The 22867-nt window shown below is 41.3% G+C and overlaps 1 protein-coding gene across 5 annotated transcripts in view; it reads right to left on the bottom strand.

The window, feature by feature from the left end:
- Positions 1-19699, bottom strand: part of ARHGAP29 (Rho GTPase activating protein 29) — a 48444-nt gene extending 28745 nt beyond the window's left edge. For 3 of the 5 annotated variants that reach the window (XM_065675589.1, XM_065675585.1, XM_065675588.1), the window contains exons 1-2: positions 19567-19699; positions 16763-17108 (exon numbers count right to left, since the gene is read on the bottom strand). In XM_065675589.1, coding sequence (XP_065531661.1) covers positions 16763-17024 — 262 coding nt within the window. In that variant the 5' untranslated portion in view covers positions 17025-17108; positions 19567-19699. Of the gene's footprint in view, positions 1-16762; positions 17109-19134; positions 19421-19566 lie in introns of those variants that run through there. The other 2 variants (XM_065675587.1, XM_065675586.1) reach the window with 2 other exon arrangements.
- Positions 19700-22867: the final 3168 nt, after the last annotated feature.

Genomic DNA, 22867 nt, shown 5'->3' with positions numbered 1-22867 from the left:
TACATGTACACATGATGTTTTTTAACTGAGGACTCAAGTAACAAATTATTTTCAGGTAACAGGATATTAGATAGTTAAAGGAATTCCAAGTAGTTCATTACTAAGACTGTAGTGTGTAGAATTAAATCCTCAGGAGATAGTCTGTGGTGGTCATGTCTCAGTTCTTCATACAAACCCCCAGTGACAGACAAAATTGTCGGCAACCCTTCACTGAGGCTCATGACTTACACTGGCAGGACTGGGGCAGATAGGCTTTTATGAGGGCGTTTGAAAGCTGTATGCCACAAACCTGCATCAGATGTCTCTAACCAGAGTATATGCAGTCCTCACATGAAGGGCGTGAATACTATGGTCAGCTGATCAGAGATGGTCTGCACAAGCACACCATTTGACTAGAACTGCATTTCTTGCCTAGCCAAGACAAAGGTGTCCCTGTCTTCTGATGCACACTCCTGGCCAGAGAGAAAAAATAGAGTTCCTAATCATGTGAGCAGGAATATGCATGCATATAACCAGGTCCTGGCAATGTGGTGGGTAGGCTTTTGGACCCTTAACAAGTAAGGGAGGGGAAGCAAGGCAGGAAAGCAGATAAATCAATCTAGAGATTGCTCCCTGCTTGAGAGCCTTCAGGAAGGAGTGCACCACAGGCATGCAACAAACTGCATGCATTATTGTGGGGAGTTCAGTCAGACTTACAGCTACAGGCTTGTCACTACAGGACAAAACAGCCTCTTGGGCTTCCTTACAGGTTAGGGTAAAGACAATAAAAACCATACAGAAGACTAATTAAAGCATATCTGATCCCAAAATGCAGTTTGTTCATATTAAATTTTGATAGTATTTTACCAGACCAACAGAGGTGGAGGAAAAAAGGCGAAGTGGGAGAGGAAAGAGAGCAGGAAGAAAAAACACAGCTCGAGGGAAACAAGACTCTTCAAGTCTGAAACAGAAAGAGTAAGCTTCAAAGGGAAATGCAAGTTTAAAACAACTGCCGAGTGGAATTAAATGTTTATCATACCATCCAAGAGAACACTATCACTAAAGTAATGGATTCAAGCATGAGATTAGTTATTTGTACTCTCAAAAGCTAAGGTCTGGCTACACCCAGCTGTGATTTCTTTGTATTCCATCACTGCTTTATTTGTTTACAGAATATCTAAAACATTGTTTTCTGTGCTTCCAGAAGACAAAAGGTCTGTGACAAGTAGTGCTTGGGAGAGGGGTGGGGGCAGAAGCCATCAGGAACCACAGTTACGCTGCCTTCAGCAACTGATACTCACCAGATACACACCTAAACAGAGATTTCCTGCCCAGGACACATTTATAAACTACAGGTAATAGCACAATCTAAATATGCCAGATTAACAAAACACAGTTTTAACACTAAGGAGTCCAAAAATGGCTTAAGAAACTCAACCAACACTAGAGCAAATACTGTTTACAATGAAAAGAATGCATGAGGAAATGTGTCTCCAGCAAGTTCCTGTTGAAATTGAATCTGATTTAAGCAGTCATGAAAATTCATATTTACTTTCAGTTTTTCTTCTGTCCCTTGTCTGGCTGTACACATTCATTTATCTACATGAAGTCAGCAGGAAATTCCTCCACCAATAGATGCTTCTTGTATCTCAGACTTAATAACATGAATTATGATGCTATAGAAGACTAGGTAGTAACTTGGGACCAGAGGACCCTGCTGATCCTACAGCAGAGAGGACCTGTGCACATGAGTTGCGCTGTTTCCTTAGGTGACTATACAGGGATCTCCTATGAGAATCAGTGGGCCCTCTACTCCCCAGAAGGCAAAAAACCCCAGAACTCTGAAAACTGTAGGAAAATCAAAAAGGCTTAGAGGGAACTTAGTAGCCTATCTGTGAACCTTCCTTCACTGGGGTATAAACTGTCATTTACATAGGCTGAAAACAAGCTTTTCCAAAACGTAAAGGCAACCACATGAAAGCATACTCTGTAGAAGAAGTGGAGAAAGAGGAATAGAGTGAAGATTGTGTATTCAACACTGATAAATCTAATGCAGAAGGAAGACAGAAGAGAGCAGCCAAGCAGCCTGTTAGCTTAAGCCAAGCCATCTCAGTAGCACATTAGCATCACACTCCTCAATGGTTTTGGTCACCACATTTCATAACCACTCATCCATCTTTAATGTAAAACCACCATAAGCTACCTGCTTTCTCATTTTTGGTGTTTCTCAACAGGAAGCCTTTGTTTAGTAAACCAGCAAGCAATAATGACCTTACAGCTATGGATTCTGTTCACGCAGAACTAAATCAAATTTACTCATCAAGCTCGTGAGCGCCAGTTATCCTCCCTGCCAAGTCAGGGCTGGTCACAATGCATGCAGTCAGGAAAGGCACTGCTGTGTCAGTTGGCTGGTATTCTTTTGTCTGACCTGATTTAGTGTTGGCCCAAACTTCTCCGAAGCTGTTTATGTCAACACATGTTTGCTAGGACAAGTTTAAATGCAGACTAATGTGAAGGTTTTCCCCTCCATGGCCATCACCTAGCCTACATTCCCTATCCTACACTACTGTTCAGATCCTTACAGAAGATGTATGCACCATTCTGCTTATCACTTCTCCACCTACAATATTAATGCTAACAGCAGGAGACTCTCCTTCCAGTACCCAGTCATAAGAGAAACAATTATACAACTTGTTTTGCTGTGGTTAAAAGTTTGTCTTAAGTGTAACTAACTGAAGTTGCTCGCATTGATAAAAAGGAAAGATAGGGCATCAACCTAGATAAGCCAACTGAAAAGTAACACATCTGTGAAAAGTACTTGAAGCCTTGAGACTTTCAAAGCAAATATTCTAGTTCACACCCTTTAATATGGTCTTGCTTTACTCAAGGCGCTTTCTTACAGGTAAAAAGATGCAATGATTTACTTAATGCATTCGATAGCTTTCAACAATGTTACACAGTGACACCACCAACGCAGAACAACCTGCCATGCATCCTCTCTACAACCACAAGCTTATACACATAGACCAGTCTTTTGACTGTGGGGGTGTGGGGGATTATATATAAACTTACTTGTTGTGAAAGTCTTGCTATAAAGTAGGTAACCTGCATTTTTGCATAAATTATTTCTTCATCTACCCTCATGGACACTATTAAATACCTTGTCTTTGATAAGTGTCTACCATGAACTAACTCACACTATGGATGTTCCCACTAGTTTAAGAGGATGAATGAATGCAACTGATGAGAACATTTAAATGCCAGTTGTATACAAAGCCACCAGGCCACGTGCAGTGGCAGAAACAAACCATCACCCCTGTTAGGTCTAGTCCCCATGTTGAGAACTGTCTTTGTAAACTGCTGCTTATCACCTGAGGAGTGTGCACTGCATCTCCCCTTCTGCTGAAAGACAGAAACCTCAGTTCTCATTGGAAGTATCACTTTACATCTTCTGCATAAATCCCAATCTCCTCCAGGAGAAAGGGAGAAGCCAGATAGATGAGTCTTGCAGGGTGGTGGCAAGAACAAGCACACAAACTGGGAAGCAACTTCTTCAATATCTGAATACCTAGATCTGGAGCTTATTAAAGTCTCACCTTAGAGAATATGAACAGTCAGCTCCTCATGGCTTTTGATCCTGGAAGGATTCAGAAGTAAGTTTGAGTAACTAACATTTCACTCTGCAAGACCAACATCTTGGCTAAAAGACTGTCAACTCTTATTTACCAATAACCTCATTGTTGGTATTAAGGTAAATTACATGCTGTTTCCATTATGTTACACAGAATGATTACATGGCATCAGCAGTTACCCCACCTAGGTTGGGGGGGGTGGGGGGGGGAAGTCAGCATTGGGATGGAGCTGAACCAAAGTAAAATAACTTTAACCTAAAACTACATTACTATCATCTTCATTAATGTTCATATTGCATACTAGGAAACTGTCAGTACCCAGGTCTGAACCTGACCCAGACTATGAGACTTCCCAGTGAGCATCACAGAGTAGGCAAAACGATCATACATAAAACAGTGAACTGCATGGAAATCACCTCATTTCTACATCCACAGTTTGAGATACAGACCCAGATTAACCTATCATTTTCTTTTTGCTCTGCTCTCACTGTCAGCCCCATTCTAACACGATTAACAGCCTGCTGTATCTGTCTGATTTGACAGAGGTCACTATCACACTCAAAACACCACAAGAAGTGATCAAGCACAGAGAAAGCATGTTTCACACTTTGCTTTGACCAAAGGCTTGGTGGATATTTTAGGGTGTTAGCGACCACAGTCCAGGAGTGATGAGAAAACAGCAGTCTTAGGCTACCATATTTCTTCCTTTATTTAGCTGTATAAACATAAGGAAAGAAACATTTTAATTCACTGAAAACCAAAACCTTAAGGAATTTCTGGAAGAATTTATCCTTGTAAAATCTCTAAGAAGGCTGGAAGCTGCCAAAAGACACTGGTGAAGTCACTGTATTTCCAAGCTGTGTTATGATGCAGAATCAGAAGGTACCTACTCATCTCTACATCAGGAAACAACTTACGTGAAGCTTTCAAAACAGCAGGATAGCCAGTCCTACCTTTTTTGTTTTCAGTATCATGGCAACCCTTGTTGTCATGGCATCATTAAAAGACACTACACCAAATTCATACAGATTTCAGCAACGTGTGCTCCAGAATCCACTACAGGCGATGATTTAATCATATGCAGCAAAACTGAAAATTTATGGAAAAAAACAGTTAAACAATTATTTCCATTACGAAAATCTAAGGACATGGGAAGTTTGAGTATGAACGAGGAAAAGAAAAGCATAAAAATAGTAAGCCAAGCCCCTAGCATCTGACATAAAAGCATTAATGTTTGGGAGGGGTTTGTTTGAGAAGAGTAATATAGAGATCCAATTCAGTGAGAATGCATGGAAAGTTCCTGCAAACAGCTTACTGAATACAGTATATTGAGAGTAGCAATGTCTGATTTATTACATGCATGTACCGTTTTTATAATACCACAAAAGAATTCATATTTGGCAAGTCAATTGCCCATTTACTGCCACTAAATCTGATCCCACAATTAGGCTGTATAAATTCAGGTTACAATTAAAAAGCAGGTGGTTTTTACAGGTTTGCGGTATTTTCAGGGCAGAAACCTCTCTTGGCTTTTGAAACAAACAGGGTCAAAGTACAGGCTTGCAATTCCTGCAGATAAGGTGCTATAGAATAAGACCCAAAACTCTCCCCTGTTAGTCCAGCCTTCCAGGGAAGATTCCCAGCATGATGAGCTTCTGTCAGGTACCACAAACCCAGACAGCCCTTTCAGATTTCTCATTTGCTGTCAGGGATTGGCCAAAAATACATCAGTGCATCCATTCAGATTCAAGCATTAACCAGGCTGATTGGCCTCTGATGTGACCTGAAGCTGTGGTGGGTTTTGTTTGTTTGTTTTAAAACTGGGCTAACACTCCTATCCCATTCAATTCCGGTCCAATTCTGTACTGCTGAGAAGTAAAAGCTTGTGTTAGAAGTCTTTTTGCCTGTGTAAACAGAGCAAACCAAGAGCAGATTCATTGTCAGAAATTAAAGTCATAACAATCAAGATCTCTCTCAAAAAATCTTTTCATGAAGTCAAATAAACAGATGGTGTCATGCAAAATACATCAGAATAATCCAAATCTTCTCACTCTACAGGCACTGAAAGCAGTTAAGTATTTTCATGATGTTGGTTTGCCAACTGACATCAGCAGAACAATTGTTACTCCGCACTCACTTCACATTTAAATTCATAGATGAACTCCCCATTTGTGGATGTGGGGAAGCCTTTTGGAAAAAGCCCACCACAATGCAGCTTTTCATTCATCTATTTCAATATGCTGGACGTTACATTCCTTCAACTTTTGTATTCTACTAGCCTTGAGATTCCAGCCAACTAACCTAGATGTGCTCAGCCATGCAGTTTAATCTTTAGAATACATGAATCTTTTATTAACCCCAAATTTAAAGTCCAGAAAAAACTAATGAACAATGTGAACTTGCCTTATTTACCTGTTTCTGACATATGAGTGAACACACAACATGGCCATTTTAGCTACTGTTCATATCACTTCCCTGAGTTTGCCTGTAGTTTAAGAATAAAACTAGGCGATGACAATGCTTCAGCACCCTCAGAACACATTTTAAATTCGAATTCTGAGTTATCAAGTGGATGAAAGACTGATGAATACATTCACAATAAACCTGATCAGTCACCTTTCAACAAAAAACCATATCCACCAGGATTAGCAACTATCCTTTACAAGTATGCTTCTTATTCAAGGGCATTTTAAGTCCCTGGACTGAACAGTTGCCAGTGGAAGATGCTGTTAAAATAAAAGAAGAAAACTTTCATGCTTTAAGCAACTCTGCTCCTTGCATATTGGTTCAAGTCCTGAAAACATATGAAGTAATAGCAAACTTCCACAACAGGAGTTTCCGAAGAAAGAACAGGTTGAAAAAGGCAAGACTAGCCCCAGCAAACTGATCTTACCCTATCAAACAGGCACACAGAAGAGGTGCAAGGAAAGTTTTGTTTTAGTAATTCAAAACAAAATCAATTTAACCTTTGCTAACCCACATCAAGTGACTATATTAAAAAACAAACCTTAACCTTTAACTCATTTTACTTTTAGCCTGAAGTACTATTTGTTCTACATGGCTGCTCCTTCCACTTTTAGCCTAAGTCACTGACTGAGTGAAGAAGCTATTTTATAGCTGCCAGCCCACCTAGCTTTCAAAGGACCACACAAAGCCAGGATTATGAGATTATATGGTGTTAAACAAGAGGTGCATTACTTTGTGCATTTCTTTTAAAGGATACTTAAAGCACAATTATGGCCTGGTAGAAGATGTGACAGTATTCAATTTCTGTTTTGTTGATTAAAAGCTACGCAAAATCAGCTTAGATTTTAAGTGGGATTCAAATCACTAAAGCAGCAGCCAGTACCATAGGTTGTCTAGAAACCTGATGAAAATAAAGGATCAATTATTTGAAGTTCCAGCACCGAAGTCCTGCTGAAACAACCACCCAAGAGAGTAAAGCCTGACTATGTAACTTGCACAGGTGACACAGAGGGATGAGCTGTTTGAATGCTCAAGAAGAAATCCTTTCCCACTTTCCAAATTCAGGAACAGTCAACCCCCTCCACAACCTAACTTTCTGACATCAGATAGTTCACATCTACATATCTTTGACAATTTCATGTGAAGAGAAAACACTACAATGTTGTCATTATAGCAGTAACTCATATCCCACTGGTACGCTGCGTGCCCCAAAAGACAGCAGTAACCCACTGCACACTTCACTACCTGTCTTAAATTAAGTAGTATTTCTTCACAAATAACTTACAATAGACAGGAGAAAAAGACAACTCCAGAATCTGTTTGCTTTATGGTTCTGGAGTTAAGACCCCTTTTTCCCCTCACTACCACTGAAGTTCTCACTCCACATAGTCAAAGCTAAACTAAAAATCCCAAAACCAGCTACCAAAGGATGTGCAGGCCAGTAAAAGCTACAGAATGTGACACTTAACAGAAACAGGCAGAACTTGGTTAACTCTATATTTGAATATCAGCCACATGCACTTGATTTTTCACCCATGCCCCTTCAGATTTAAGCAACAATGGGACTTCCCCAAACACCTGAAGCACTTTCGTCATGACACAGAACACAACCATGAAGAGGTGAGTTTGATAAACCAACCTTTGTCCTAATTTGACAGAATCTCCAAAATAGAGATAACCAAAACTGTCAAATAACAATTCCTATATACTGCTAAAAAATTAGCCCAAGAAAATACCTTCAAATGGTAACCCAGGAAAACAAGGCAAAAGGAAAAATGCTTTGTTCAGGTAAACCTACCAAAAACTGAACTCCTGAAGTCCTGTGATTTGCAATTACACTGTCATTAAGATGAAAGTTTAACCCAAACACAACTATTTTCCACAGCCTTTCATGAGTCACCTCAATCTCCTACCCTCCCATGCAGTTCTACCTCCAGTCCATTAAAGAGACATCAGATCCAACATAACCAAACCACCACAACACTTGCTTGGAATGAAGAGACAAGTCAGCTTCAGTTCTGTGACCTTGCCACATAAACGGGAAGGACAAACCCTTCCAATGAAACTACTGGAAAAGGAATGATTCAGTCTCTGAAAACTTCATAAAGTGAAGATCATTGAGATAACAGTTAAATGTAATGCTGTTCAACATACAACTTAAAACATCAATACAAGTAAATTTCATAACTTTGATATATTGATGCATCAGAGAAATGAGAAAATGGAATGTATTTATGGATACACTACAATGCATTTTGCCCTTAGTTTCCATTAGGAAACTAATTTAGGGCAAGGGGGTTTTGTTCTGGTTTTAAACCAAAGCAGCTCCTACATGTACAGAGAAATTGCTGTTAAGAACACACGGCTTGTCACTGGGTATGGATCAAATCTTATCTTTCAGGTGTTGGGGCAGAGTTGAGATAGACAAGTTTCTGTGTCCAGGTGTCCCCCTCTTTCTTAAGCTTCAAACTATATTAGAAGCATTTTTGCTGTTGAAAGGCCTAACTTTACATTTACATTCAAAGAAGAAAATCCGACTGCTCATCTTCTTCCTCAGTACCCACCTTTCATCTCGCTGATCTTATCATTAGTGTAGTTGCTGTGATGGAAAGGGAAGGCAATTCTAATAAATTATGTAGCTAAGGCCCTGTAAGTGTTTTGAGGTCCTTTTGTACATCAGAATTGCAAAAAGGAGGAAGGATGGAGTTTTGCTATTACATTTTCCACACTTCAAAAGCAACAGAAAAATGGGAAATGCTTGTTCTCTCTTATAACCAGTTCAGAGGTTTCCTAAAGGCAGATACACTGATTATTTAAATCAACACAACCATCCAGACTGCACATAAGGGTTAACTTCACATTTTTAACACTCAGGCCTTCAAGACGCGCACACACACACCCCTCCTGACTACAGATCTTGGACACTATAGCAACAAGTGAACATTTGTTCTGAAGGAATGCAGAGTATGCAACTGGGGGAAGGGTAGTACTATCAGCCACAAACTTATCTCCTGGTCCACTAGGTTATTATTTAACTTCAGGCTTCCCTGAAACTGAAGAAACAGCATTTGCTATCCAACATCAGTGACCTACATTTAAACAGGCTGCTTACACTTTGACTATGAAGAGCACAGCTTTGCTTGAACTGAACTTCAAGAGGAGTTGGGGGTTTTTAACTCCTCTACTTGTTCAGAGTACTGGAAACAGCGGAATTATTCCATGATTGCAGATTAATTAATAGTGCTCTAATACTGCAAATCTGCAAAGCAAATACACATAAATCATGCCCAGCTCCTCTGATTCTGGTCACATCTGAAAGTCCAAGACACCCAAAAAAAAGCCCACAAGATAGCAGTTTTATAGAAAACAAGAAGCCTGGGCAAAGGTTTGTGGAATTATGTAGAGTGTAACAGAAAGAAAGGTGGAAAGTTCTCTTTCCCAGCTTAAGTGTAACATTCCTTGGGAAAACCATGGCCTGTAGCTATAGCTGCCCCTCATAAACCTGGACTGTGAACTACTTTTTGTTGGATTCTTGTAGGCTTGCCTTCACAGAGGCTCCACTAGTTCTTTTACAGACCGGGTTCTCTGGAGTACACCAAGCTTCTGCTTTCTTTGCAGAACTTCTCACATTTAAGGAATCTGGCAGTGGACAGGAAGAGGACTCACAGCCAGTGATCTCAGTGCTGTCTGATCTTGAGAGGATCCAAGAAGAAAGGACAGTATGGAAGTAAGGAAAATATGGGAAAATGACCAGGTCTCTAGCTTGCTGTAGTCCTAGAGCTGAACAAAGAGAAACAGGTTACATGCTTGTATTTTTCTTCCTTCCTCTGAGCCTTGCCACAAAATACACCAGGAGCTGTTTAAAAAAATACTACTATTGCCTTAGGGTTCTTAGCAATCATGTAACTTTGCTAAAGTCAAGGAAGCATTTATTTTGTTCTTATTTATGTCCTTTACAGCTCTTACCTTGAAAGACTGTTTCACATTTCCCAGAAAACAGTTTCAATTTCAGATTGACAGAACTAACATTTAGAAGTGACCACTATTCGGAGATATGTGAAAGAGTGGACTAAAGAATTTCCAAGTCAGAAAGACTGGAAGCACAAACATCTTTGCATACAAGAAGCAGGTTTTAGGAAGGCAAGTTAAAAAGATAACTGTCAAATTCAAATATGCCAAAAGCTCAGAGCTAAGAGGTAAATAAGCTGAATAAGCTGCTGATTACTTTGGCATCTACAAAGGGCATTTTTTGCTTGCTATTCTCTCCACCTCTCATATACCTCTGTCAAATTAGCATTCAATAGAGTAGACAATAGAGTTGCTACAGGTTTTTAGCAGTGTATGCTGCAGTGTCAGGGTGCAGTGCCATGCCAACTCTGCCTAGACCCTCACAGTCTTGTTCCATTTTAACCTCTGGCCACTCATTCCTTTGCCAGCCACCTTCTCCCTTTGCTGCTGGTACTCTGCACAACTTTACAGTCAGCTCATGGAACTGACCTGGCTGAAAGCTCATTTGCTTCTTCCCAGGACTACTGTTCAGGCAGATCTACCCCAGAACTGGCTTGCTACACAGCCACCAGAAAAATACTGCCAGTGCCAGGGAGAAGGGGAGAGATCACAGTAGCTCACACTGAACTTTATTCTCTAAGCTGCTCTGGAAATACCCTACTGGCATATTTAAAATACAGCCCTAAGCTTAACAAGATTTCTAATAAGAAAACAATAATTTTGCTGCCTTACCCCTGCCCAAATCTAGTTTAGTCCTGGCTTCCCTGCTCCTGTAGCTCACAAGGTGACTTCTGCCACCTCTGCTATGGAAACACCACCATCCAAAGCAGCAAGTACAAGCTGTCAGAATTCACCTCTTCTCACCTTATTTGTCTCAGCAAGAGGATGAACAATGTAATTACAGCCTAACACATTAAAAACACGCACTTAGTTCTTTGTAGACCAAGTCTGAAGAGAGGTAACATAAGACATTACCTTTTATATACAAAGTATTAAAAAGGTAATATCTTAATACTAAATTACAGAATTATTCTTCAACTATTACAACTATGGAACACTCTAGTAGATCCTGGAAGTGATTAACATCAAAATCCCGGTTCAGACTATTTGTCAACATGGTCAAATGTTGTGATTTCTGTAACAGGTATTATTTTCTACCAGACAGCTTGTTTTCCCCTTTTTTCATGCAACAAGGAATAAAAGAAATGATGTGCTAAGATTTACATTGATTTCTCTGCCTTTTCCTGAGGATCCTCAACAGTCATTTCATCAACTCGCAAGCAGACTACTGACACATTTGGTATGTTCTAAGCTCTCACAGTCCCTGAAAACCACCTGCCCCTATGGTATTTTATTTCTTTACCTTTTTTAACCTTTTTTTTTTTACCTCCTCCTATAAAGTTTTTTGATTTAAGACACAAAACACTAACAAACAGAAACCCAGCACAAAATCAGTCCAACTTCCCTCAAAACAAACACCCTCCACCCCAACCCAAACATTCCTTCTAGAGACTCTTGCAACGAAAGGGCAAACCCTTTCTCAGATCCTTCGTTAGAGCAGTTTGCCCACCTACCAAGCATTCATATTAAGAGGTGTCATTAGACAGGTAAATACATCCAAGTTTAAGGTGTATCAAAGACAGCACCTTTCATGGAGAAACATCAAAATTGTAATAAAGAACAAACAGCAAAATTACACCCAGTATTATAAATTATCATAATTTCAATCTGTAATCTTCACTGCAACAGCTAATGAACTTCAGATTTCCCTAGCAAAACAGGACCAACTGACTTGTAAGAAGACTGCCTCAGAAAGAGGGCATTACTGGTTTACATTATGAGAAAATAAAGAAATAAGAATCAAATGCTTAATATACTACAGTGCCTTAATTGTACTAAAATACGGACAAAAAATAAGGCACCTATTATCAAAGCCTGGAAGGGCTGAAGAGAAATCATCCCTCTTTGCCCCTCAGGCATTACATTGAGACAGCTTCTGGCTTTTAGTGTAGCATGTAATTTATCCCAATCTCTGTGGTGCTAACACAAGGGTTTGAGGTCACTAGAGATTGCAAGTTCCTTATTTTGAGGAAACTATTTCACTTGACACACCTTTGAAATTGTCCCACTGGACTGAATATCTTGCTCTTCAAAAATAAGGGCCTGAGAGGTTTCAAGTTAGGTTGCATTCCTGATCCTTTTACAAGTCTTGGTGCTACTCTAAGGAGGATGCAGACATTCCTGACCAGGCCATCCAGCTTCACCTGTATTTTTTACCTCTGCTTCAGTTTTAAAAGAAATAATAATCAGAAAATCTCAAACTCAAAGAAATCAGACAGCAAAATCTGATCCTCAAGGAAAAACCCATGATGAAAGGTATGAGCTTTATCTTGCTATTCCACATTCAAAAATATCTAGGTAGAAGACAGAATGAGCTTGAGGAAAAGTGTTTGCTCATGAAAAGGATGCAGAGTTACCCACATGAAGCACACAATATCACACTTTGAAGATTACTTCAAAGTGAGTGATAAAACAAGCAATAATTCCAAAATACATTGTTATATATTAAAGTGCAAAGTAAAATACTCCTGCACTTTTAACCCACATGCAAATGATGAAACACAGCATTTCCCACAGTCCCAAAGGCAGAACTTACAATATGAAGCATACATTACATTCCTTAAAAAAAAATAAAGAGCAGATGTCACAAAACTAGTAGCTAACTAGCTTCAGACTAGGGAAACAGGAATGTTTCCCCCTTCTCTGATGTGATACAAGTAAAAGCTACTATTTACTGTTTAGAAGTGAAACACTTAGTAAAATATATTCTAATTAGGAACTCAGACTGTGTCCTAAATATTCTTGTGTGTGGTGCTTTTAAGCCTGACGAAATGAATCTCATTTGAGCAAAGACCACACAGTGGCATCATTTGCTTAAAACAACAATGGAATTTATTACACGCAGTAATAGCACAGACTGTAGTGTCACCAAGCTTATGCATAAAATACCTACTCTCATTCTCAACCATACCTACATTCTCAACTGTGCATATCTATGCAATAAGCAATACTACTTTAGAACTGATAAATTCTTTAATAGAAATTTCTGTCCAGCATGCTTTGTCCTAAAAAGCAGCTTGCATCCTTTCTGTACAACTTTGATGAGGTATAGACAACCTTATCTTTTCAAAGGATTGGGCAGTATACCACTGTTAACACACATCCCCTATTCTCCAAAGGGAGATACTATCCATGTTGAACTCGCCCAGCCAAAAAATTCAACAGCACTTACTTGCAGATGCATTAAACCATGCTTCGGGACAAGAGTTAATCCCTTCAAATGACAGGATTTACCTGAAGTATAACCTCACACACTTCAAATAATAATGTATTCTCAGTACTATGGTCAGGTTGTTAATTTCTCAGCAGGCCTCAGTTGGAGGCACACAATTCAGTTCCTAAAACTTTCTCTACCATGGAAAGTTGCGTCTCTCCTTGAGCACCACTACCTTTGAAGATCACAGCCAGCTCCAGCCTTTAGAAAGTACTTCCCTGTAAGTCCTACCTTTTTAAAGAGGGGTGCAAGCTGAAGGCAACACTTGGTTCCCACACTGAACCAATAGCTACTGTTGGAGCTCAAAACACAAAGAGAAAACCCATCAGCTTTCAAGCCATTCTGTCTTAACAATTCGCACTTAGGGTCTACATTAAAACTGAAAGAACTGAACCTGAGGTACATTAAGAATACAGAATACCATCACTAAAACTGAAAATTCAAATGAAGTCTTAAGAGCAGCACAGATTGCAGGTAATTTTCTGAGTCTTCCAGGTATTGAACAAACACAGTCAAGTCTGGCCTTCCAGGCAGGGATTTCTGAGGAACTGTTTTAATTTTCTTATCAGAAAGGAAAGATGACTGACTTATTTTGAGTCTCCACAATATATTTCAGTTCTCTGTGACCTCACGAAGTATGAATGCTACAAATGAAGACAGCCTGCCAGTTCAAACACAAAGATATGATGACAGTATAACTAACCTTACCAATATCAGCCATATGACACTATCTTGCTTATCTGGAAATGTAACTGAAGACTGGACCAAGAGACTGATGCACTGTTCATGCAGTTCAAACACTACGAGTTAAGCCTGTCATCAAGTAGAATTAAATAAAAACTTTGTGAAACAGCACTGCATTCTGACCTATGTTCAAAAAATGCCCAGACCTCCTCTTTACCAAAGACATTTAAGACATCAGTGAAGTATCTTGATCCTACACCTCAAGTTGGATTGCTCATAACTGACTGTTATATCCAGTGAGTACAATGCCTAGATTCAAAGGGGAAATCAAAAGAAACAGGCAGCAAGAACTGAAGTGCGTGGAACACATGGTATTTCAGTCAACACAAGAGGCAACTGCAGCTCCCTCATGTCCAAACAGCTGACAAACTTCTCAATGATAGTTACACTCAGAGGGTCTTGGTTTGTGAGCTTGGGATGGGGGTTTTTATGGTGGTGGGGTTTTTTTGGGTGGTGGTGATGGGTTTTTATGTAAAGTATCATTAAGAAACATGTTTCCTACTTGGTGACAGCGAAGACATCAGACTGCGGTTTATACAACAAACATTGTGTGTGAGTCTGAAAAATGATCAAAGTTACAATCCTGGGTTTACTTCTGTTGAGAAGTAATATTCCAAATTTATTCAGCATTATGACCATGAGACTACTGTGAGAAATGAAATTATATTAGCATAAGTAATGCAAAGAGAAATAGCCCTGAAATAGACTGAAAATTTAGTTATATAGCACTCTCTCCTTAAAAGAGATCTCAGCTTACTCTTCATGTTATGTATCGACTTCCATTGGTACTGTACAAAGCACAGTACAAGTCTATAATCAAAGGCATTTATGATCTAGTTCAGACATGAACACAAGTTCTAATCCAAAATAGCTTAGATTTCTCATCCAAGATAATATCACTACATCAGGAGAATGTTAAGTGAACCGTAGCTGAAAAACAGCTAGGCTCTTCCAAGGCAGCTCAGATAACACCAGCAGGGAACACAACCAAGCAGTCCAGATGAAATTCCAGGCATGCACCCACTGGAATCAGCCCACCTATGGCTGCAGACCTCAGCCCAGATGGGAGGTTACTGTGCATGGAAAGGAGGTTAGACATATCTGCCAAAGCAGCAATACTACGACTAAGAGCAGATGCAGAAGCTATCTGAGGGAAGAGTGGCCAGAGGCTGCAGGGCCTGCAGCAAGCTCTAGGAATGCTTACCAAGCAAATACAAGAGCTCATTGGTGCAACCGTGTTGGCATGACTTCTATTTGCCACTTCTGAACTGCTTAAAAATGCAGCACATACATAAGTACATCAGTAGCTGGTAGCAGAACTTTTAGTTATTTCATAAGCTTCAAAGTTTAACTCTTCAACACAATCTACATTGATTAACGCTGTCTAAATACAACTCATCTCCTACCCCTGCAGTTGATTTCCACCTTGGAGTCATTCACATCACTAATTTCAGTATGGTGTTAAGCTGCAAATATTAGGAGCCAGAATTTTATGTGCAAGAAGTCTGTTCAATCACCTCTAGAAAGTTTTTGTTAATTTCTGGACAAGTGCAAACATTTCCAAAGGTAAATCAAAGGGAGAAATGTAACCCAAACTACGCAGCTTCCGCAAAGTTGCATCCAGCCAGCAGAAAGCAAGCCCAGTATTACAGAACTCACTCTATCGCGTCTGGATCTTCTGAGTCCAACATCTTAAACTGAAAATTGAATTCCCAAATGCTGCGTGGCAACTGGAACATTTGGGTTCCCTGCCTTTCCTGCAGGGTGCCCTTGTCAGTGTCAGTAGGCACCAAGCACCTCACACATACCTCTGCTCACCCTGTGTGCTCAGAAAAACCACTGTAGGCATGAAGTAGTCACTAGTCTCAAATGACTGCCCTGCTAAGGTTTGTTGACACCTTTTGGCAGAGCTAGCTCAGCTGTGTGCAGACTCACTTGAAACAGAGGGGACTGCAAACGCTCAGCACTCAGGACCACTTACAGCAAACAGCTCTGGATGTCATTTCAGGTTTTACCATGATCACATTTCTGTACAAACTCAATAAAGGCTTTCCTGATGGTGACCAAAATGATTTCCCTAAAGGAATAGAAACACACAGTAATGCACACTCCTCCTGAGCAAGAAACTCTTACAGTTTCCACCTGCTGGCAGAAGATGGTAAATACTTACCTTGTAGAAGAAGAAACTGCAGTTACAAACTACTAGCAAAAAAGACTTCTAAAACCAAAACCTGGCCTAGAAGAATCACCAAAATATAAACAGAATTCTTTGGAATTACAAAAAACCCATTCAGGTGGTTAAAACTGAACAGTTGATGGTCTTGCTAATTTTTAGCATCAGCCTACACAGCGGGCTAAAGCGTATTTTCCCTTGTTATGATTATGAAACATATTGCAGTGTTCTGGTGAGGAAATACGGAACCCAAAACAACAACCACCACTTCCCGTAGTCATAGTGCTGGGGGAGGGGAGGAAGGGACGATAAAGGGGGAAGGTAAAGGGCCAGAAGGAATAACCACTGTAAAGACCAGTCAAAACATACGGAGTTGCAAGAATTTCAGAGAATATAAGAACTAAGCATAAAGTCCCACTGACATACCTTCTGAACAAATGGCTTCCTTCAAATACAGCAGCACATCTGCAAACTTCCTCACGTCGTTCACCAGTTGTGTGATATATTCTGGATCCACAACAGGATTATCATAGCAGTCCGAGTTGGAGCTGATGCTGCTCAGAGAGCTGCTCTTGGTGCTGCGCCCCATTCCCCAGTTTCCCGAATTGGAGACGGTGAAGAAGTTGGAGGTAGACAGTCGGGCTAATCCCAAACCACGCTTGTTGCTTCCACCGTTCTGCCGCAACATCCCAGCAGCCACTGTGCTTATAGAGCTCCTGCAGGTAACGCTCAGCGGTGCTTCAGGTCCATTGGACAAGCCAAAGATTAAACCCTTAAAAATTAAGGGGACAAAGGAAGTGGAGAAGAAGGAAAAATGATGATGAGTACAGAAATATATGAGAAGTAGTACTTTTGTGCTGACAAAATCCAAAACTTCTTTCAATATGATACTGCTTTACATTACAATGCTTAACTGAAGTATTATAAGTGTTTCTGACCGTTTGAGATTATTTTAATTCCTACAACATGTAGAGTGTTGCATAGAAATCAAAGGTATGCAGAAATTATTTCAAAAGCAAATTCATAAGCAATGTTTCTGCCCTGAATATTTATTCTGGAAACCTTCAGAACCAAGTTCTTTACATTTAGCAAGACCTGTTCTTTACTATGACATGTTACTACAACTGAATACAACTGCAAAAACACTTGCCCTGATACAGACCATGAGCAACTTCCCTGCCTGCATCAACCACCAAGCTGTGTTCAGCATCCTGTCTCAAGATAATAGACACCCTTGATCTGATAGGATGAATTCTCTTTGTGTAGATTGTGCTGAGGCAGAAACCGTGGGCTACCACATCTCATCTCAGAAAAGAAAACATCCTGAAAGCAGTTATGTGTCTTTTCAGCCTGAGACCTTTTAATATGAAAGGCAATCAAAGGAAAAACATGGAAAAGTGAAGAGATTTACAAATATTGTAGTATCAAAGCGTATCTACAAATCTCAGTGCAGTTATCTCGAAGGGCGTTGGTGTCCTTTAGTACCCCTTAGAAGCTCCACCATCAAAGTGCACGTATTTGGGGATGGTTCTGCCAGTATAACTCAGCAGCTACCTGCATTCCTCCTGCTCAGAAAACCCAGAGAGCTGCTGCAAATTGCCCCATGTCAGGTTAAGAGATTCATTTCAAAGCAGAAAACTGCAGGTGGCAGAGTCAGGTATGGTGCCAGCAGCTCCCACAATGCCTGCTTTTATTCCCTCAACACCAGGAGAAATCCTTAGTGTTTACACTATATAGTAAACACTACATCGGAAAAAACAACCAAAACCAAATTGGAACATGACAGCTATAAAGCCAACATCAGTTGCAGACTTACCTGCATCAAGAGCTGAAATTCAACTCTTTCTAGCTCAAAGTAAGAGTTATTCCAATCTAAAAGGGCAGGTTGAGATGAGTTATCCTGCTTATGTTTGGATTTGGTTAGAGCACCTGAAGAAGTAGCACCTTTAACGTTCAGAACACCGCATTTCAACAGGCGTCATCCTGTTGATGGCACTTCAGCTATTTTTCCATTATTTCTGCTTTATTTCTCTTTGCATCTTAAAAATACAAGAGGAAATGTGGCCAAAGCACTTGTTTTTGTAATTAATCTGGCAGGCAGGGTGTGCTGGGGGAGGTGGAGAAAACTTAAGAATTTAACACAAATTAACTGCTCTAATTCCTATTTAGCCTTTAAAGTCAGTACCTATATGAGTACTACACAAATAACATAGATAATTAAGCAATTCCAAACACCTCAAGTAGATTGAGGTGAGGTTTACATTAAACACAACGTTGAAGCAAGTTTCTTCTGTTCCCACATGTAATTCTCATGGCTACAAAGCTACTTTGCAATTCCACCTTGCAATTACAGCAGAAGAAGCCACAAAACCTCCCCTCCTTTTAACAAGTGTGATATGTATTTATATCGAGACAGAGATTTTCATAGTATTTAAAAGACATGCTCCTTTTAAGTCTGGCCAGCTTCGGAGTCAACTTAAAGCAGCAGGATGTGTTAGACCTGTTCCCGAATCCAGTTCACGCTTTTAGAGCGGTGTAGTTTTAGAGATAGGCTGCCTTATTTTCACTTATTTAGACGAGCAACAAGCAGTACAGCAATTCCACCGCTTTGAAAACTGTAACACTGATGACAAAGAGTTTCTGAATAGGAAAAACTTTCGCTGTAAAGCAGCAGCAGAACCCAACCCACAGAGTTTAGTACAACAGCCACTTCCCCCCCCCCCCCCGTAAACACTTGGCCATGCTTCTCCCGCACTGCAAGGCGGATGGGGAGAAGTTTCCCCTCACAGAACACATGCCTTTCGTTATTGAGGTGTTTCTCCAGGAGGCTCTGCCTTTGGAAGCGCAGAGCGGCAGCAGGCTTGTCGATAAACGCCTCCGGACCGCTCCGGTTAGGAGAGCCGTCAGAAGAGGGGGAAAGGAAAGAACACGGCGCCAGACAGCTCAGCAATTCCCTCTCCCAGCACAATCCCTGCGGCGGGGAAGGGGAAGCAAAGAGAGAACCATAGAGAGAGGAGGCTCCCGAAGGGGCCACGTCGCCGGGCCGAGGGCAGGGCCGCTCCCCGGCGGGGGTCGCCCGCTGCCGGCGCCCTCCCCGCCGCCACACCGCGCGGCCTCCGCGTACGCTGAGGTGAGCTGCGGGGCCGGGCTGAGGTAAGCCCCCCCCCTTTCTTCATTCCCTTCTCCCTCCCGCCGCGCCGCGTCCCATATCCCCCGCCGCCGGCCCTTACCGAAGAGCGGCGGCCGAGCGCAGGCAGCAGCAGGGCCGCCGCGGGCCCTGGGCTCTGCCGCGGCGCTACCCATGGAGCGCCCTCACTGCTCTCAGCGCAGCCCCCGCCGCCACCCCCGGGGTCTCCGCCAGTCCCGGCGCCGCCTCCCCTCACGCCCGCTGCGGGGCGGGGCTCCGCACAGCGCACACACCCCCCTCCCCCGACACCTCCGCCTTCCTGCCGCGGGCGCGCAGCGGTGGCCGCGGGTCGGAGATGGCTGCGATAAGGCGAACAATGGCCGGTGGGACACGGGAAGGGAGGATTCCCCCCTCGCTCCCGTATCACGCGTCCCGGCACCGCACGGCGCAGCCCGTTCCCCCTCCGGAAAGGGAGCTGTAGCTGCCGGACACTCGGCCTGTGCGCGGCAAGCGCAGGAGCGGCACACAAATCCAGGCGGTGTTTAGCAAACAGGGCTTGCTTTCAAGTGGTTTTCCCAACGAGAAGCAAACAGACCGCGGCAAAGGGGGGAATAATGTTTCTCATGCTTGACACCCCACCCTGCCCCTGCTTTCTACTGCTGAATCGGGTATGTCACTCGCTGTGCAGCCGCCACCATTGTTATGAGTGTGTACACACACACACACACACATACACACTTCCCTTCCTACTAAGCTTTTATTTCTGGACGAGCTCTGTTGCTACTTAGGGAAAAGCAAAGCAGCAGCGAAATCCAAGTGTAACAACGCAGACTATACCCGCAGGGTGGGAGTGGATTCAGTCACACCGACAGCCCACATTTTGGCATAATGTAGCTTCCGAGTTTACTTGCATGTGCACATATATGCACCTTTTGGTTTGGTCAAGAAGAAGAAGAAAGCTGGAAAGCAGGAATTTGCAGCATCATACAGAAACTCAAATATTTCCCAGCAGAAGCAGGACCTTTAGATTTCCATACGGACCTCTGTTACATCAGCTGATGGCAGGAGTAGGATTTCCACCTTCTAGAGGCAAGGATTACAAACCTATGCTTTATTCCTCACTTACTAAAAGGCCATTTAAATTCAGTAGTCTTCAGTCCAATGTCCAAGCTCTGGGATGGGACATACTTTCAATAATGTATCAAAGCATCTAATTCTTAGACCAGCCCCTTAACCCCAGCAGTTTCAGGCTTTATATCTTTAAGTCTCCACCCTTGTTCCAGTCTCCTTCCATTACCCATTCACAATTTTGTGTCAGAACACTAACCTTCTCCTTGTTCCATTCTTCCTGTCCATATATGCCATATATATCCGTATATCTTCTTTTATTGGAAGACTTTTATTCCATTTCTCTTGGAATTTATAAAGCCTGAAACGAAGCGACCAAACTAAACCAAGTTGTGACATTACTCACCTCTTGTGTCAATGTTAAGCATTGTTCAATAACTTATCTTTACCTTAAAATCCTAAATAAAATGTGATGTAAACTTAGAAATCCAGTAAAAGTTATAAATTCTTCGGGTCTTCTAAGTATGGAGAAAAGCAAACAAAGAAAACAATGCTCTGAGCTTCAAAAAGATTTTGATCATTCAGGTAATTGACCCAGCAGATGTCAAAATTAGGCCAGAGTAAACAATTGTAAATGAATTCAATGTGAAAGCAAGGAACTACAGTGGGGAATGCGAGTTAAATAGTACAATCAACAATCACACCAGCAGAAAGGAGTATTAGAGCTTTATTGTGGGAAAAGTCATTGAAACCATTAGATAGCAGCATCCAGTAGCAATAAAAGAGATCAACAAATAATTTCACCTATACTTATTGATAGAATACAAAGCAGTAGATACTATTTGGTCTGCCAAATCTGTGTTAGAAAGAAAAGTATATAGCTACAGCAGTCCCTCTCTTCCTTACAGACAGTATTTTGAGAACACAAGGGGCTTTATCTTGTCATCATGACACCATTATAGAAAATGCAAGGAAGAATAAACTCAGCTGTTCCAAGTACATACCCTGCTACAGGCCTTCTGTTTCTGAAGCAGACATTAATTTCATGACGCTTCAGCCCCTCCATGCATTTCTCTTCTCTCTCTCATCTCAGCTCCCACATAAGCTAACCTGCATCCATGCAAGAATTAGGCAATTATTTTTGCTTTGGTGGATTGTTTACTTGGAAAAAAAAAAAAAAAAAAGAAGAAAAAAGAATAAAATAAAATTTCATGGGTTTATGCTTCTGAAATATTTTGTTTCAGGCACTTCTGATTGAAAACATAAAAGTGTTCTACATGGTGGGAGGCCTAGCTTCAAACATGTTTGGAAAAACATGCTTTGAGCCCACATCTGCCACATGATGTGAACGTTAAGTGAAGTTTTGGGTTTTCCTCAAAGGAAAACAACAAACAATTGTGCTTTTTCAATTCAGTTGTTCAGAGCTTTCTTCCCTCCTCATTCTCAGTTTGCCTGCCAAATTGAATACAGAGTCCTCTGCATTCCCCCTGAATAAAGACAAGCATGAAACAGCTTCAGCTATGTCCCAGACTGTACAGTGTTGATTACCTCCTAAATTGCTTTGGAAACTATTACATGAAAGAGAACTGGCAATAACAGATCTACCCTCAAGAAAACACAGCTTGTATAAAAGGCCAGGTGTACATCACAGCCTGCAACTTCTGCTGCAGTGGATGATCTGGAAGAAGTATTAAGGGTCTAACAGCTGCTGTATGTTGGTCATCCTTTGCTAGTTTGCAGGGCTAATGCCCCTTTTTTAGCCACATATAACCTACAGCATCACTAATGCAGTTGGGGATGTGTGAGGTTGTTTAAAGTCACCTTTTTTTCTGCGCTTCATCCAACTGTCCTGGTTTGCTTGGAATGAACAATGCATTTGTTCAATGAACAATCACTTATTAGGCAAATAGTGAAGACCAGGGCAATAAAAACAGTAGAGTGCCTCAGCAGAATGCCTCTAAGAACAGGCACCAAATTTGTTTCCATTAAAAATGCTGAGTTTTCCTGTGAGCAGCTACTGAAATCTCTAATTCCTTAAGAGCCACTTGTGTGATTCTTTTAACAGTTGTTTTTGTTTTCTGAGAGAGCATGTGTACACAGGGAACTAAAAGCTATAGCACAGCCCTTTACAAACAAACCAACCAACCCAAAAAACCCCACCCAAACCCCAATCTATGAAGTAAACTCCAAGTACCTGCTTCTCCCTTCTCAGGGTTGAACAGTACCTTACTCATGCGAACATCCCTTTGAAATCCAAGGAAAAGCCTGCCTGATGCAGCTTCCATCACTGTTAAGACAGAAGAGATATTTCTAGGCAGCAGCATTTAATGTAACTA

Source organism: Lathamus discolor, chromosome 3 (assembly GCF_037157495.1).
Source record: "Lathamus discolor isolate bLatDis1 chromosome 3, bLatDis1.hap1, whole genome shotgun sequence".
Taxonomy (NCBI): domain Eukaryota; kingdom Metazoa; phylum Chordata; class Aves; order Psittaciformes; family Psittacidae; genus Lathamus; species Lathamus discolor.
This window is presented reverse-complemented; position numbering and strand designations above follow the sequence as displayed.